Raw genomic sequence first — 13,696 nt, 5'->3', positions numbered from 1 at the left:
TATAAATGGGAATATAAACGATCAAAAACGCGTAAAGTTAGACGCAGCGTTTTTCTCAAAACCTTTGGAAAGTTTTGTCGGGCCAAAGAGGTAGTTTACACATGGGGAGCTGAAGGCTTACCATCAGTTGGTAGCAGAAAACATCTGAATTTTATCTGTTTTCGGTTTATTATCGTCATTATGTTGAAGTCTAAAACCTTCGTTAAGAAGACCCGGTCGGGTGGGGTGATGAAGGTAGTGCGTGAGCATTATCTGAGGGATGATATTTGGTGCGGGAGTGAAGTTTGCACTGAATGCAAACAGGAGTCCACGGTGCTGCAGAAAGACGCGTGTATGGAGAGCAGTCTCTGCTCCTATCCACATTATCTGGTCCCTGACACCAATGTGGTGCTTCATCAGGTAGTAAAAAGTGACATCAAATTTCTTCAAACAATTGAATATGGTATTCTAAACGTGTAAGCTTTGACTTCTCTTCCCTAGGCACATAGTGCAAGTTTGTGACTCAAGTACTGCGATGATGCCCTTAAAAGTACAGTATACTATAGAAGAAGCACAAATCATGGCTGTGCTCGAGGTAGTAGATAGTAGAAGATGCGAGTGACCAGAATGGACAGGATTAGAAACGAGTACATTAGTAGGACAGTTCAGGTTAAGCAGTTTGCATACAAAGTTAGAGAGGCGAGGCAGCAACAAAAGAGAATATGCCAGAGCAGTTTCATGGATTGAATTAAGGAAGACTTGCAAAGGATGTAACAGACAGTTCTAGGATAGGGTGAGATGATCTGCTTTGGGGGCCCCTAAAGGGGAGTAGTCACAAGAAGAAGAAGAAGACACAAAAAGCACAAACTGGGGCCATTAAACTTATGTTATTGACAAATAACACTTTTTCTGGCCAATGTCAATATTTTCCTTTTTACACACCTATATATCTTTTTCAAAAGTGACCTAACAGAGAGATCAGCAGATATAGTAACAATTACAGATTCAATACAAATTTAATAAAAGTTGGGGTTTTTTGTTTTTGTTTTTACTGACTTGAGTAGTGATCAGTAGTGACTGTTTGCCTATTATTCAAGAAAAAAGACTGACCATATTCAGAAAGTGTTTTTTGGCCAGTTCTTATTAACCAGTTGGAACAGATATCTGACATCAATTTAGGTGAAAGATTCCTTTTAAGCATTGCACCTGATTCCCTAACACTTTGTGTACACTTTGTCCTGCAGATCGATATACTGGAAGATCCTGTGATTTGCAATGTGATTATCCTTCAAACTGTACTGCAGGAGGTGCGCCACCGCAGTGCACCCGTCTACAAACGCCTGAAGGACATTATACACGAGAAAGAAAAACGCTTCTACACTTTTACCAATGAACACCACAGGTAGAGAAACACTGTTGGCATTTTTAACATCATAATGACATCCAAATTTCACAGTATTGTCAAAAACAAACACACACAAAAGTAATAAGTAGAAAGGTCTTTTTCTTCTTCATGGTATCAGATCACTTTAAAAAGGCATGAAACTGTATTTTACTTTGAAGCTCGATACCTTATTTTATCCATCCTTATAATTCCTGCTCTTCCAGAGATACATTCATTGAACGTGAACCAGGGGAGAGTGCCAATGACCGAAATGACCGGGCAATTCGTGTAGCAGTCAAATGGTACAGCCAGCACCTGAAGACATTTGAGTCTGACACAGATGGTCTCAAGGTGGTCCTCCTCACCAATGATCAAGGGAACAAGCAGAAAGCACAGGACAACGGCCTGCTGGTGTACAAATGTAATGTATCACATTTTCAGCAAGAAAAGACCTTCTAACTATGTTCTTTTAGATTTAATCTAATTTTAAATGACATCAGCTTTAACAGTTTTTAATAAGAATACTTTTTAAATTTTTTTATAGGTGAAGAATATGTCAAGAGTCTGATAGCAAACCCTGAGCTTGTGGATCGCCTGGCCTTGTCCAGTGATGACAAGGTAAGCTAAAATTGTTACATACAAAAGTCAGGTGTCTGTACCTGAGCTTGAATCTGTTTCTCCTGTTTACATATCTCATTTTCTTTTTAACCCAACCTCTTTTTTTTGGTATTCTTTGTCTCTCCTCCATCAGAATGAAATTACTAGCAGTAAAGTGTTATTTCCAGAGCACCTTCCCCTATCCAGAATCCAAACAGGAATTAAAAGTGGCTCCTTCCTCCAAGGCACCTTTAGGGCCAGCAGAGACAACTATTTGGAGGCAACTGTGTTTGTCCAGGGAGAGGGAGAAGACAGCACAGAGGTGTGTGTTTGTGTGCATGTACATCTGTCTGTGAATATATAGTTCTGTTGATCATGTCGTGCAGTCTAAGTTTGTCATTTTCTGTGCAAATAATCTAATTTTCAAAAAAGTGAAAGAATGCTGAAAGCTCTCTACGGTCCTTTTATTTGTTCACAGGTTCTCATCCAGGGTCTTCAGAACCTCAACAGAGCAGTGCATCAGGATGTGGTTGCTGTGCAGCTTTTGTCGCGAAGTGAGTGGGTGGCACCGTCCTCAGTTGTCCTACAGGATGAAGGCACCGCAAAGGATGATGAGGATGCTGAAGAAGAGGAGGGGAAAGTAAGTTATATGGAAGAAGATGGTATTAGATAAATCTGTATATTTGCTTATAGTTGAGTTGTTTGCTTTTTTTATTTCTTATAATTTAGTTGGAATATAATTTAAAATAAGTATTGGTGTAGATGTTTGAATGTATAAAGGTGTCTTAGAGTGTTATTAATAATCTCCTTGTTGTTTGAGCAGTTGAGAACAGCTGCAGCCGAGGCAGCGAGGAAGCCCACTGGCAAGGTGGTGGGGATCATAAAAAGGAACTGGAGGCCATTCTGTGGCATGCTGAATGTTTCCCAAATCAAAGAGGTACGTTAAAGCTGCTCAATAATATATGGAACATTCCTCAAAATTGATATGCGTCTTTGACGTGAATTAATACAACTTAGTAGTTACAGATAGTTTTGTGCTTCCTCTTATTGTCAGCACTGACAATCCCTATTCTTTTCCTGTTCTTTCAGTCCACTCGGCATCTTTTCACCCCAGCAGACCGCCGTATCCCACGCATCCGCATTGAAACGCGGCAGGCATCCACACTGTCAGGCCAGAGGATCATGGTGGCCATTGATGGCTGGCCCAAAGACTCCAGATATCCAAATGTGAGTTGGAATCTCTTCAGACTGTCAAATAATTGGAACCTGCATATCTACTTACCATTTCTATGTTAAGTTTAATATAAAAAATTAGCACAACATTTACAGGAAAATATAAAATTCAAGGAATACCAATTTGTCCATGGAAACATTCTATTTTATTATTGTTATTTTTGTTATTTAGGGTCATTTTGTACGCAGTTTGGGAGGTGCGGGGGAGAAGGACACAGAAGAGGAGGTGCTGCTACTGGAGCATGATGTCCCTCATCAGGCTTTCTCCCAGGCAGTACTCAGTTTCCTCCCTAAGATGCCGTGGGCCATCACACCAGAGGTAACATTTTTTTTCCTTAAGATAAATGGAGCACAGGTATATTATTGTTTAAGTCATCAGTTGGTCCATCAACCTATAATTTGACAGCATGCACATATACAATTGTGTATAAATGAATGTAAATGTATGTGGTGCAGGACATGATGAAAAGGGAGGACCTGAGGCCTCTGACAGTTTGCAGTGTGGACCCTCCAGGATGCACAGATATAGACGATGCTCTGCACTGTAGAGAGCTGGAAAATGGAAACCTCGAGGTACAAATACACTATTAGTAAAAGTACTTGTGTCTGTAAAACTGTACATGCGAGTCTTTTGATGTACTATCCATGTTCGTTTGCAACAGGTGGGCGTCCACATTGCTGATGTCAGCCACTTCATCAGACCTGGCAACGCTCTAGACAAAGAGGCAGCCAGCCGTGGCACCACAGTGTACCTGTGTGGCAAAGTAAGAAAATCCACCTCGCATGTTCGCATCCTTCATTGATGCATTTTAAACCACGATATCAACAGCAGTACCACAGAAGAGAAAAAGGAAGCACTTTGCTGACAACTATTTTAAGCAAACGGCTCAAAATTTGTGTTGAACTGGCCAGCATGACAGCTCTCTCTATACTACATCATTTTTTGCAGGGGCGTCTTCACATGTACTATCCTATGTGCAAAAGGTTAAGTGTTTACAGAAAAAGAGAACACTCAGATAGTGCTGTAAACTTAAAGTCTTGAATTTTATCTTAGAAAAAAAAGTGGGCTCAACTCAAAGTAGTTTAAAATCATCAAATGACACAGCCAATGGCTTTGTTGAGATTTAGAGGTTTTTGTGAATGGCTTAAGAATTAAAATTGATATCAGCTTCTGCTGATACACAATAGAAAAGCAGGTGAGCCAGGCTGATATTAACAATATTTCCACAGAATACACAGGTGTTCCTGTCCAAATTAAATTTCTGCCTTATGAATTAATTAGTCAGGTGAAACAATTTAGGACTGAAGTTAAATTCTTTTACTTTGGGAGGAAGTAGAAGTGAAATATACTTTCTCTGTAGCACCTTAACCTCTTCGATCTCAATGTTTTGTCACAAAAGTCAGCTAATGCGATGCAGAGTTTTATCAGTGCAGGAGAAATCTTAGAGTGTGTTGATCTCAAAGGGACTAGGCTGGCTTTTGTCAGTATTTTATAACATTTAGTAGTGCAACTGAAACTTCTCACAGAACATGCCATAATACATCACCTTTTTCATCCATAAAATCCAGTCCAAATCCCTGCAAACCTCCATTCATCCGTTCCATGTGCACAGATTTTGTTTTACCAAGTCGAATGTAGCTCCTGCTCCCTGTCACTCTGCATTTTTGGTCTATTTTTATTGGTCACATAAATATGTGTCACCCCAAATGTACGTAATACCGTGCTGATTTCAAAGTTTGATTGTGCGATTGCTCTCCGGTCTTCATGCTTGCATTGCACTGTGCTGCGTTTTCCTCAACACTGCAGGAAACTGTGAAAACAAGCTTATTAGGGCCCTTTCACTTAGAAATGGCTCTAATAGTAGAAGCAAATGAGCAAATTTCTTCTTATTTGTTTTTTATTGAAATCATCTGATCATGTTTGATTTTTAACAGTGTGTTTAATTTTTTATCTCGCAGAGGATAGACATGGTTCCTGAACTGCTCAGCTCCAATCTTTGTTCTCTGCGGTCCAATGTGGACAGGTAGTGACACAAACACATACACACACGCCTTTTCCTATTAAATGAATAAAATGAATGTACTTAGACTGTTTGTGTCTAATTCTGGTTCTTTTATTTGCTTTCACCAGACTCGCCTTTTCGTGTATCTGGGAAATAAACCACAAGGCTGAAATTCTAAAGACTCGATTTACAAAAAGTGTTATTAACTCCAAGGTATCGTGCCAACACACAGGGACAGTTAGCATTTTGTTTTTTAAATTTATACCTTTTTTTTAATGTTACCATTTTGTGTTAGATTTTATGCAATAATTTTGTTTCTGTGTAAGGTTTATTATTACTATTATTGATGATTTTCTTTGTTTTGGTCCAGGCATCTTTGACCTATGCTGAGGCCCAGATGAGGATTGATGACACCAACAAGAATGACAATATAACAAAAAGCCTACGGGGTCTGAACAAACTAGCTAAAATCCTCAAGAGGCAGAGGATAGAGAAAGGGTAAAGACCAAAGTGAAAGAATAGTAAAAAAGAAAGGCAAAAAGCTGGATATTTAGACTTGTTGTAATTCACATGAATCTCATTTTGATATCATTTAGGGCACTGACACTGTCCTCTTTAGAGGTCCGTTTTCACATGGACAGTGAAACCCACGACCCCATTGATCTTCAGACCAAGGAACTCATGTAGGTAACTTTGAAAAGGAGCACTCTGCAGAATCCATTTCTCTGCAGAAGCCTCTTTTTGTCTTCATATTTTTCAGCGTATGAGTCATGCTGTGTTTTTAATGAGTGTAAATAAAATCATCTCCTGTTCATTAGGGAGACAAACTCAATGGTCGAAGAGTTCATGTTGCTGGCCAATATTTCAGTTGCTCAGAAGATTTACGATGAATTCTCAGAGTGCGCTCTGCTGAGGAAACACCCAGCACCACCTCCGTCTAACTATGACATCCTAATCAAAGCTGCAAAGTCTAAGGTGAGCAAAGGAAAACAGTCATGTGAGTTCTTGCTATGAAAGAAGAACATTGTGTCAGTAAAGCAGCTTTAATTCAAGATCCTGACTAAGAGCATTTTTAATTTGAAATAGTTTTGTGGGTTTCTCTCACATTGGAAAGCAACTGCATAAGTCTCTGCTTCTAGTTGAATCACAGCAGTACATTAAGTAGAAAAACTAGTAAATATGGTTACGTTTTTAATAGGAAAAATATTTTAATGTGTCAACATTTTTGTTTCCAACTCCCATCAGGAGGTCGAGATCCACACAGATTCAGCAAAGGCACTGGCTGACTCGCTTGATGCAGCCAAAGTGGATGGATTCCCATACTTTAACACGCTGCTGCGCATCCTGGCCACTCGCTGCATGATGCAAGCCGTCTATTTTTGTTCTGGCATGGACAGCGATTTCCATCATTATGGTCTCGCCTCGCCCATTTATACGCACTTCACGTCCCCTATCAGGAGGTATGAAAACAGATGTTCTACACATCTTGGCAAAATATGTGTACGTCAGGCTTTTCTAACAAAGAGATGTTCACAATTGATTATGGATCAGTTGTTAATATACTCTTGTCATCCGGTTTCATGGTTTTTATCTTGTGCTCAGGTACGCTGATATCATCGTGCACCGACTGCTGGCAGTGGCTATAGGTGCAGACACCACCTACCCAGATTTAATGGACAAGCATAAACAGTCAGCTCTCTGCAATAACCTCAACTACAGACACAAAATGTCTCAGTATGCACAGCGGGCTTCTGTGGCCTTCCACACACAGGTAAACGCATATCAGCATCTGAACTGTGTGAACTGGCTGTCTTTGCTTCATATTAAAACCCCTTTTTTCCTGCAGTTGTTCTTCAAGAGCCGAGGAATACTTAATGAAGAAGGATTCGTTCTGTTTGTGAGGAAGAACGCAATCATCGTACTCATCCCAAAGTTTGGCTTGGAGGGAACGGTGTTCTTTGACTCAAAAGACAAGGTTTCCCCAAACATTGTGTTTGAGGAAGAGGTATAAACACCTTTCTCTTTTTAAATTTAAAAGCAGTCAGCTATGCATAGAAAATCAGTAAGGTTTAACATGGTTTTTGGTTTTTTTGCACGTGTGTAGGGTCCCACTCTGTCTGTAGAACAGCACAAGTTCCACATATTCGACAAGGTGAAGGTCACCATCAGCCTAGATGACTCCAATATTCAGCACCAGAAGATCCGCATGGCTTTGATTGAACCAGTGGTAAGAAAGACCAAAACTGAACTTTTAACAGTTAAAAGTATTCAGAATAAATTGATTAGTATTAAGATGCAGATTTCAGTCAACCATGATAAGAAAATGTGCTCGTTTTTTCCCTAGAAATAAAAGTTTGTTTTATTTTAGATCCCTGGTGTGAGTGTCCCAGCCCCAGATACCGAAAGACCAGCCAAGAAACAAAAATTGGACCACTGACCCAGGAAGGAGCTCTCGGTTTTCACCTAAACCACATGATGTTCCAGCTTGGACTGTTTGATGTATTGATAAAGTTCAGTTGTTTTATTTTGCTTTTTAAAAAAAAAATAAAAATCTCTTTTCTAATGAGTAAAATTTTGCTCTGATTTAAAACATTTGTTGGAAGAGTAAGCTGTCTTATATATTAAAGGTATTTTAATGATAGTCATTAAAAAATTTGTTTTTTGTTTTTGATGTACTTCTCAGAATTATTTTCAAACATGATTTGAATGGAGTCATAAGCCAAAATATTGGAAGATTTCACCATTTATTTGTTTAATTAAATATTAGAAGTTTACAGTTTTGTTTTACTTTTATTCCTTGGGTTGATTTAAATTATTAGCAAATAAACACCCTGTGCAGAGGTCCGTAAAACAACGTGTCCTGAAGCCAACTTGAACGCAACTTAATGTGACAATAATCCAGAAACTGAATTTAACTATTAGAAACAGAGCGAAGAAATGGCTCAGTCAGCTTTTAATTCATTAGTGACATTATTCAGTGCATCAGACTGTGATATAAAACAACTCAGTATCAAAACATGATAAAAAAAAAAGTTTTATAAAAATCATAAATACAGCTCAGATCTGATGTCGCCAGAAAGTCAACATATATCCAACACCAAATTAAAAGAAAACAAACCTCCCCAAACAACAACAAAAATGGTGCTAGGATCAATACAGCTTTCAGGAAGGTTATCGTTGTGCAAGTTGAATGCAGACTTGATAGTTTTATGCTGGTTTCAAAAGTACACCCGTCTGTGGATTAGACTTCCCTTTGATAACCTGTGATTAAAGAAACTGCTTCCAGTCAGGTAACTTGTGAAACCCCATGGTTGTATTCATACCTCATTTAACAGTTAACACAATTCAGTCTAACCAAACATATTTACCATAAATGCTTTAGACATATTGTAAACCTTGTTGTATTTGATTGCAACATATTAAGCACATGCTTTCACTAGAAGAATCCCTTTCAATCCATCTATCAGTTGGCTCAGTGGTGAGGAAAAAACACCTGAAAGAGAAGAAACTTAGTTTTAATGAAAGAAAAAGAAAGTAAGGATATACAATGTACACACTAGAGCACACTTCAGGGTTTTCTGTTACACGAACATGTGGTCATTGTTTAAAGTGTCTAATCTTGAGTTTTTCTTAGTGAAGAGTTGCTTAAATTTTATTAAACAATGGATGAAAAGCAATATTTTTTTTAAAAAGCATCAAAACTTAATGCGGATAATAACTAATAGTTTTAGGAACAATTAGATCTAAAGGCATAAACTCAAATATCCACATTCTTGTGATTGTGTGTAAAGTCAGTACCTTTACTTTAGTGTGTCGAGTGACTTGGAAGGCGTCTTCTGCCATGTGTGAACTGAAGAATTCTTTGTCACAGTCTTTGTTGGTGCCATCAATAAGACTGACTGCTGAGGTAGTGTTATAACCGCTGTCCACCTGAACACGTGCAAAAAGCAGTCAATCAGAAATATTCTGTTACCCAAAACATCAATATGAAATGATCCTTGCTGGGATTAAGCTCTTTTTACAAACCTGCATGCTAGAATCGTAGCGTATGCTGCTTCCCTCTGCCAGGAGAGACACAAACATATGAGAGTTTTCTGTTGCTGATGCATTAACCATGCGAGAGCTGGTCAGCTGCTCGGAAGGCCCCACACCTTCGTCCTCCTCATACTCGAGCCTCGGTTCAATTTCTGTCTCCTTGCCTTCCTCCATTTTCACAGGTTCCATTGGGTCCACGCCAACCCTCTCAGTGTTGGTGGGGTGAGAGTCTTGTGTCAGGGGTGATGATGAATCTAATTCCATAGAGGGGAAAGAAGAGCGAGTGGCAGAGGGGAGGTGTTCTTCAGCCACCTCATTGTCTGGGAGCTTAGGGTTGAGGATCGGTGAGATGAGGGGAGGGGAAGCCCAGCAGCGGCCTCTAGGTCTGGGCCTGGGTCGAGAAATGCGCTGGGGTTCATTGTGGCAATGGAGCTGGTGTGGGGAGCAGCTACGAATGGGAGAGCAACCCTCAACAAATGGACTCTCACTGCAGGAAGCGACTATATCCAAGGGGGCACCACGTGGGGTCAAACAGCTCGGCTGGTTCCTCTCAGCTAAAGAAAGAACACAGTAACAATTACTTGCCTTTTTACCAACATCTTGTCTTCTCAGTCACATATTCTTTATTGGATCATAACATTCCTGAAGCACGACCCCATTCAGAAGATAAAGACACATCTGCCTCGATTACCAGTTGCTAATTTAATGTAAAGACCAAATTATAGGTGTTCTTCTTGCTGCAATGCAACTTATTCTGCATTTTATAATATCACCAACTAAACACATGGAGGCATCACCACCATACTCAAAGGATTATGTATTATAGAGGAAGATTTAAAACTACTAGCTGGATGAAAACTGTTGACACACACAGACACACTAAATACAAAACCGTGTCAGTGTGGATGTAGCCTTAGCCAATATTTCTCCAATTTTGATTTGTTTGGATATTAAAATTTTAGTTACAAAGTGTAACTAGTGTTTTAGTTACAACTGTGTACCTGAGCCAACAGGTGTGCGTTCTGCATGTGCAACAATAGGAGAAATTGTGGGGGAGATGAGGCCAGCAGGAGAGGACCTATCACGGAAGAGAGGACTGTCGATGCTGCCAAGGCTACAATCCCGGAAGCGTCCGTGCTGGATGGGACTCGAAGAGAACTGACCCTAAAATAGCAATATAAATTTTATTTATATAGCACATTTCATTACGTGTAAACTGCTTAACAAAGAAGATAAAAACCTGTGTAGGCTCACAATCCTTTAAGGCAGCAAAAACAAATCAACAGCAACTATTTAATGTAAGCCTGGGTGAAGGCTAACAGTGTCAATGTTCATTTTCCTGTTATTAAAATTATTCGTTGAGCAAAATATGATCTCTAGATGCATTTTTTTCTCTTTTATGCCTAAAATAAATAGTTTGGGTAACGGTTGTGTATATGAAATCTCTACACTCCTCTACTCACTGTAGAAGGTGTCGGAGCTGACACACCACAGGCCGAAGGGGAGGAAAAGATAGCCGATACAGCTTCTCCCTCAGAAGCTTCAATGCAGTCTCCTCTCTTGGGAGATGGCTTTTCCTGACTGGCATTGCCTCTCTCTGGACTTGGAGGGCTCGAGCTGTCTGAGCCACTATAACTATTTTGGCCATCAAGGAATAGTTTTCGTCGCAAGGAAGAGCTGCTCAGACTCTCCTGCACTGGATCACACACCTCTTCATAACGGTAATATTCCCCTGTGAGGAAAAAACAAAAACAAAAAACAGAAACAGTGACTTGACAGCAGATTGTTTGATTTTCTTTTTCTCACTATGATCCTGTTGGTGTTTAGTCAAGGTTTACCTAGAACTTTCTCCAAATCAAAAGCCAAAGGCAATGTAAGGGTTGTCTGACATCCAACTGTAGATCAAAACACACAAAGTTATGTATATATATAAAAAGTAGGTAAAAAAAAAAAAAAAGCCAAAACAGGTTAAAAAAAAAAGTAACCGACCTGAAATTTTTTCTGGCTCCTCTGCAATCATTGCAGACATTGAACCTTCAACATTAAAAATAGAAGTTTTTACAAAACCAGAGTTTAACAGAAATCTATGGATAAAAACAGAATAAATACAAATACAAAACCTACAAGAATTAACAAGTAACACAAATGATAAGACAACTTACTATTCTTAGAAATCTGAGGGACTTTACGGGTCTCTGGTGCCGCCCAGGGGGAAGGGACAATTATTCCTTTGGTGAAAAACTTTATTGGAGACAGGATAATGACATCAGTACAAAGGGAATCTATAAATTCTGGGTACACTAAAGTCTGTATCATTAGCAAAGATGACATTTGGTTACCTGCTCAATAGCATTCTGACGTTTTTCCTCAATGTCCGAATCCGTCCTAAAAGAAAGACCACTCACTTTGATAGAGTCTTTAATAAGCTCCCCAGGTTTAATACATAGAGGAGGTATTAAAATCACAAGATAAAACAATACTTCCTCAAAGAATTTCACATTTGTCACAGTGTCAGCCTTATTACATCACTTACCTTGTCTGACTGAGGTAAAAAGATTGCCGCTGAATTTCCTCTGGGTCTATGTGCACTGGTAGGAGACTGGCCATTTCATCAATAGACCAGTTAAACTTAGGTGGAGTCTGGGTAAATTAAACAAGTCTAAAATTATTAAGAGACTACATGCACTCATGGGTAAATGAGTTGAGTAGATGATATAAAGTAAATTTAAAACTTACAGCTTTACAAGGTAGGGACTTAAATACAGATGGACTTGGCACCAGCGGTTCGCGAAGATGGTGATAGTCGTTTGGACTTTCAAAGGGGTTTCTAATGGAGGGCCTGCCTGGAGTCTCTGGAGTGATCTGGATCTGAGCATGGTCCCCCATTTTAGCTGACAAGAAATATCCAAGTCAGGATGACGATAAATGACAATCCAAACACAAAAAGACACTAAAATTATTTCGTTGTAAGGAGATTTTTCGTTTTGTTCTACCTCTAGTACGTTGGCTACATTACTTCCTCTGTTTCTATAGCGTTAACAAACCTTCGAAGGAAGCAGCTTTTAAAAAGAGGCTTTAGCTTCACACATTTCACTTCATCCCTAAGTTATTTATACATTTACGCAAGAACTAGATAACGTTTGCCTTACAACTGTTGGTACTTACAATTGTGAACGAGCCGGAACTCTAACAGCAATATTCATTGAAACGCCAGCAGCAAACAATCAGCAGAGAGACCAGTTCAAACGTTTTTTAATTTCGCCCACAAGGCAGGCTAGCCAATAGAATCGTCGCAGGAAGCTCGCGTAACCAATGAAGAATTTCGTGTCGTCACTTCCTTCAGCACACTTTCGCGAGTAGCGGCAATGAGCGCTGTCAGCTAGCTAGGATCTTATATTGACCTTTACGTGATTGTGCTAGCCTGGTTTTTGCTGATTCAATCTAAATGTATACGAAACGCCTGAAATCTGGCTGATTTTTTTGCGTTGTGTCTCTAAATCTTAATTTGTCAGCCACTTGCTAGCAAGCGTTGGCTAGCTATAATCATCCATCACTATGGCCAGTGCAGCAAACGCAAATCTAAACGCAGTACGGGAGACGATGGACGGTAAATATGAAATTTCTGCGTGTAGTGTTTTGTGTATTTGTGTAGTAGTTGAAAATTCATCTTAAAATATATATAGTACGTTTTAGCATGTGTGTCATAGCTGTGTCTGTTTTTACTTCCTCCCCCAACAGTGTTGCTGGAGATCTCCAGGTTGCTCAACACTGGCTTGGATATGGAGTCTCTGTCCATATGCGTGAGACTGTGTGAGCAGGGAATCAACCCAGAAGCCCTTTCTGCAGTCATCAAAGAACTGCGGAAAGCTTCCGAGTCCCTCAAGGTACAGACACAGCCTCCCTTAAAGCTAATCAGCTCACATTGTATATACATGTAGATAATTTACTGAGCCAACAAGAAAATTATTGTTAAAGCGGCAGAAGGATAAAAATGGTATAATCTACAGCATTATTAAAGGTACCACAGGCTTATACTTGATTCCTTGTTAGGAAAGGTAGTGCAACATGAATCCAGTCTGGGTCCTTTCTGTATGACGTTTTGCATATTGTCTCCAGGTACTCGCAGTCCACCCACAGTCCAGAGACATGCATGGGGTTAGGTTAATTTTGATTCCAATTTGAACACAGGTCTGTCTGCATTAATTTTGCAGTGGCAAAAGAACATGTACACTATAAATCTGAGAAATCACAGGAAGAAGGTTTGATACAGAAATATCTCTGCCATCTTGTTTCACCTTTTTTCACCAGTTATGTAAAGGAGACTTGTCGAGTTTTATAGAGAACAGTAGGAATGCTTTTTTTTTATGGACGCAGAGTCAGCCCTCTGTAGTTTGGAATGGAGTGAGTTGGCCATAATGGTAAGCAGTTTGTTCAGTGACCTCCTGTCCCTCACTGACTTAAATGA

General features: G+C 39.5%; 3 protein-coding genes across 3 annotated transcripts in view; 2 read left to right on the top strand and 1 right to left on the bottom strand.

Moving 5' to 3' along the window:
• The first annotated feature begins 78 nt into the window (after positions 1 to 78).
• dis3 (DIS3 exosome endoribonuclease and 3'-5' exoribonuclease) lies at positions 79 to 7,817 on the top strand. Its single transcript, XM_005727406.1, has 21 exons — positions 79 to 399; positions 1,224 to 1,381; positions 1,588 to 1,784; positions 1,908 to 1,981; positions 2,115 to 2,282; positions 2,439 to 2,600; positions 2,784 to 2,897; positions 3,050 to 3,187; positions 3,366 to 3,512; positions 3,650 to 3,766; positions 3,856 to 3,957; positions 5,153 to 5,217; positions 5,325 to 5,409; positions 5,567 to 5,694; positions 5,793 to 5,879; positions 6,015 to 6,171; positions 6,442 to 6,656; positions 6,799 to 6,967; positions 7,043 to 7,201; positions 7,301 to 7,423; positions 7,565 to 7,817. The coding sequence occupies exons 1-21, from the start codon at positions 181 to 183 to the stop codon at positions 7,631 to 7,633; spliced, it is 2,853 nt and encodes a 950-aa protein (XP_005727463.1). The 5' UTR covers positions 79 to 180; the 3' UTR covers positions 7,634 to 7,817.
• Positions 7,818 to 8,106: 289 nt separating this feature from the next.
• On the bottom strand, positions 8,107 to 12,491 carry bora (bora aurora kinase A activator). Its single transcript, XM_005727404.1, has 12 exons — positions 12,397 to 12,491; positions 11,968 to 12,122; positions 11,765 to 11,871; positions 11,571 to 11,616; positions 11,394 to 11,472; positions 11,221 to 11,265; positions 11,070 to 11,126; positions 10,695 to 10,963; positions 10,233 to 10,395; positions 9,223 to 9,785; positions 8,995 to 9,126; positions 8,107 to 8,689 (listed from the first exon to the last, which is right to left on the bottom strand). Exons 2-12 carry the CDS (start codon positions 12,115 to 12,117, stop codon positions 8,669 to 8,671), a joined length of 1,632 nt encoding a protein of 543 aa, XP_005727461.1. The 5' UTR covers positions 12,118 to 12,122; positions 12,397 to 12,491; the 3' UTR covers positions 8,107 to 8,668.
• A 60-nt stretch (positions 12,492 to 12,551) lies between these two features.
• The window catches only part of mzt1 (mitotic spindle organizing protein 1), a 6,547-nt gene continuing 5,402 nt past the window's right edge, over positions 12,552 to 13,696 (top strand). Inside the window, exons 1-2 of the mRNA XM_005727403.2 lie at positions 12,552 to 12,838; positions 12,970 to 13,115. Coding sequence (XP_005727460.1) covers positions 12,787 to 12,838; positions 12,970 to 13,115 — 198 coding nt within the window. The 5' untranslated portion in view covers positions 12,552 to 12,786. The remainder of the gene's footprint in view (positions 12,839 to 12,969; positions 13,116 to 13,696) is intronic.

Source organism: Pundamilia nyererei, unplaced genomic scaffold (genome assembly GCF_000239375.1).
Source record: "Pundamilia nyererei isolate P.nyererei 1_Seehausen unplaced genomic scaffold, PunNye1.0 scaffold00024, whole genome shotgun sequence".
Classification (NCBI taxonomy): domain Eukaryota; kingdom Metazoa; phylum Chordata; class Actinopteri; order Cichliformes; family Cichlidae; genus Pundamilia; species Pundamilia nyererei.
This window is presented reverse-complemented; position numbering and strand designations above follow the sequence as displayed.

What these genes read in the sequence shown, in the direction of transcription:
- dis3 (XM_005727406.1), top strand. Translation starts at nt 181, where the DNA reads ATGTTGAAGTCTAAAACCTTCGTTAAGAAGACCCGGTCGGGTGGGGTG. An exon ending in CGGCCTGCTGGTGTACAAAT is followed by an intron (nt 1,785 to 1,907) that starts GTAATGTATCAC and finishes ATTTTTTTATAG; the next exon opens with GTGAAGAATATGTCAAGAGT. An exon ending in TGGAAAATGGAAACCTCGAG is followed by an intron (nt 3,767 to 3,855) that starts GTACAAATACAC and finishes CGTTTGCAACAG; the next exon opens with GTGGGCGTCCACATTGCTGA.
- bora (XM_005727404.1), bottom strand. Translation starts at nt 12,117, where the DNA reads ATGGGGGACCATGCTCAGATCCAGATCACTCCAGAGACTCCAGGCAGG. An exon ending in TTTTACCTCAGTCAGACAAG is followed by an intron (nt 11,617 to 11,764) that starts GTAAGTGATGTA and finishes TCTTTCTTTTAG; the next exon opens with GACGGATTCGGACATTGAGG. An exon ending in GCTACGATTCTAGCATGCAG is followed by an intron (nt 9,127 to 9,222) that starts GTTTGTAAAAAG and finishes GCACGTGTTCAG; the next exon opens with GTGGACAGCGGTTATAACAC.